The sequence below is a fragment of the Egretta garzetta genome, unplaced genomic scaffold (assembly GCF_000687185.1).
Source record: "Egretta garzetta isolate BGI_Z169 unplaced genomic scaffold, ASM68718v1 scaffold67, whole genome shotgun sequence".
Taxonomy (NCBI): Eukaryota; Metazoa; Chordata; class Aves; order Pelecaniformes; family Ardeidae; genus Egretta; species Egretta garzetta.
The window spans coordinates 943,814-946,681 of record NW_009260340.1 but is presented as its reverse complement, the minus strand read 5'-3'; the positions used below and the strand labels follow the sequence as shown (position 1 = coordinate 946,681).

Below are 2,868 nucleotides of genomic sequence, written 5' to 3'. Positions count from 1 at the left end.
AAAGCTGCTCAAATTCATCATCCTTTGGATAAGCAATGGCATCAAAGAAGTCCTGCAGGACTCTGAGTTGGTAGTCAGTAAAGCGTGTCCGGGAGGACCGCTTGCTTCCCCAGTACTCCTGCTTTTGAGGTTCTGGAGAAGGAGGCCGGGAGTCTATCTTCAGTTCTTCCAGGCTGGTAATGGGAGGATTGCTGAAGTTGTACGGGGAATCCTTGTTGCGCTGGCGTTCTTTGAACAGCGTGTTTCTGAACCAGTGCTTGATCACTTTCTGGGGCAATCCAGATTTGTCCGCCATCTCTTTGATCTGTTCCTCACTTGGGGAATTGTTAATATCAAAATACTGCCGGAGGACTCTGAGTTGGTCGTCGGTGATCCGTGTCCGTGGCCTCTTGTTCTGCTGCTGCTGGAGAAGGCTAGGGTTGAGCTGATGCTGGTACAACTGGGCCAGGTCGGCAGGCAGAGGGTCTACAGGACCGAGCTGGGGCGGCAGCTGGGCAGGTAACGTTTGTAGTGGCATGGTTTGCATCATAAGTGGTGAAAAGATGGGGAGCTCCATTGGCATGGAGAGCTGGGTGAGCGGCACAGATGGCTGGGCTGGTGCGATCGTAGGAGAGGTAATTGGTGGGGCAGAAGTAGGAATGGTAGGAGTAGAAGCCGGCTGAGGAGGTGCTGGAGGGAGCGGAGGTGGTGGCGGTGGAGGTGGCGGCGGTGGCTCTGGGGTCTGAGGCCGCAGCGGGTACAGTTTGTCGTAGTGTTCTCTGTATTGTTTAGCAAATCTCTCTAACTGCTTGAAGGGAAAGTAATGTTGGTGAACGTGCTCTTGGTGGCTCTTCAGGATAAGGATGTTCGAAAAGAACTTGCCGCATGTATCACACTCAAGCTTTTCCAAGTTCTCACCTTGCTCCGTCTTCCCATTTTTCTTCTGCACCTTCTGCTTGTTCTCGTTATACTGAATGACAAGCTCAAAGCCGAAGTTTTCCAGCAAGGCTTTTGTGGCGTTCCCTCTCGCATCAGAGGCAATACGTGGCGGCAGCAAGGAGGGCTCCGAACTACTGCCCGGTACAAAGTCCTTCTTCTCTTTGGGCTTTAAGTTATCAGGCAGAGACTCCTTAGATGCGACATTATTGTCTCCCCTCTCTGCACCTTCCCTTTCCCGGGGGGTTTCTTTTTCCTTCTCCTTCACTGCGGACTTAGCCTTCTTCTCCGGGTGCTGGCTCTGCTGTATAAGGACGGAGTGAGGTTGTGACAAGGACAGCTGACCTTGCTGCTGCTGTAACAGCTGTGGATGGCTCTGCTGAGGGAGCTGAACTTGAGCCTTCAGGTCCTCCAGCAAACTGGGACCTGTACCAGTCAATGTCAGCGCACCACTGGTGACGGGCAGACTAACTTCTGGATTGAGCTGGAACTCGGCACTGGGGATGTAGAATGGAAACAAAAGATGCTGCTGTTGCTGAAGCTGCAGAAGGGTCTCAGTGGTCATCGGAAAGTGCGGCAAAAGTGCTGGGTTGAAGAGCTGAGACTGCAGGAGGGCAGCCTGCTGCTGCAGTTCTTGTTGCAGATGGGCCTGGACCTGGGCCTGCGCCTGCGCCAAGGTTTGAGCTTGCTGCTGCTGCTGCTGCTGCTGCTGCTGCTGCTGCTGCTGCTGCTGCTGCTGCTGCTGCTGCTGCTGCTGCTGCTGCTGCTGCTGCTGCTGCTGCTGCTGCCTGGATGCAATCATGTCTGCCAGCTTCTTTCGGTTTACCTCTTTGGGCTCCGAAGGGGAGGAGATATTAGTGCTTACCGGGTTACCCAAAGGAGGAATTCCCACACTGTCGCTGGGTACCTGGCTGAGCAGGCTGGGAATGGGAGTTGTGCCCGAATTACTTGTGTTGGTGGTTGTAAAAGTATTACTGTTGCTAGCGCTCACTGGACTTGGCGTGGACGACCCCAGGGAGAGACTGCTGCTGTTGCCAGCTCCGTTACTATTGCCACTGCCCCCAGCCGCCTCCAGCTTGGCAGCGCGAGCCTTGGTTTGGTGCAGGACAGACCGCATGTGGATCTCCAAGGTCGAGCTCTGACTGTAGGCCACGTTGCAGGTGTTACACTTGAAGGGTTTGTTGTCTGGGCTGCTGGTAGGTTCGGGCTGCCCAGTAGCAGACTCTTGGAGGGCTCTTTTCAGTTTATGCAGATGGGAAACTGAATTGTAATGGACCAGGAGGATGTTCTTCTGCGTGAAAGACTCCTTGCAGACTGTGCACTTGTACGGGCGAGACGGGTCGAGGAATTTCTCCATAGTAAAGTTAGGGCCCTTCCTGAAGGGTAAGGCCCTTTTCGGTTCTGAGCCAGAGTCCTCTTGCACTGACCCCGAATCGCTACCTGTCGGGCTCTGCTTATCTTCCAAGTCGCTCTCCTCCTCCTTATCTTCCTCGACTATTATAGTGTGGTCTTCTGCAAGCGAAGGATCGCCCATAGCGAGGAGGTCCCCATTGACCAAGAGACCACCATACAGCTGCTGAATGTCGGCCTCACTCAACTCCAGGTGGCTGGTTTCCAGGTGCTTCTTCAGGGCCTGGAAGGTTCGGAAGCTGCGCTGGCAGAGGCAGCACATCGTGGCCGCCCGGATGACGTGATACTGGGAATGGAGCTGCAGCTTCTCAATGGTTTTGAACGCCAGGCTGCACTGGTTACAGCGGTACTTGTAGACGTGGCGATCGGACACCGGCAGCTGGGGCCGCTTTGCGTGCACGTCATTGAAGTGCGTCTGCAGGGCTGCCGAGCTCTTGAACACCTGGTTGCAGCCCTTCTTCCAGCAGAGGAAGCCGGAGTCCTCCCGGGCAGAGCCCTGGTCAGCCAGCGCGGGCTTGGGATCTTCACTGTGCTCTGCACTTT

At 55.0% G+C, this 2,868-nt stretch overlaps 1 protein-coding gene across 1 annotated transcript in view; it reads right to left on the bottom strand.

The window, feature by feature from the left end:
• ZFHX3 (zinc finger homeobox 3) overlaps positions 1-2,868 on the bottom strand; it is a 113,163-nt gene that overhangs the window by 9,589 nt on the left and 100,706 nt on the right. The window contains 2 exon segments of the mRNA XM_035898041.1: positions 3-2,864; positions 2,866-2,868. The exon segment at positions 2,866-2,868 is cut by the window's right edge and continues 37 nt beyond it. Coding sequence (XP_035753934.1) covers positions 3-2,864; positions 2,866-2,868 — 2,865 coding nt within the window.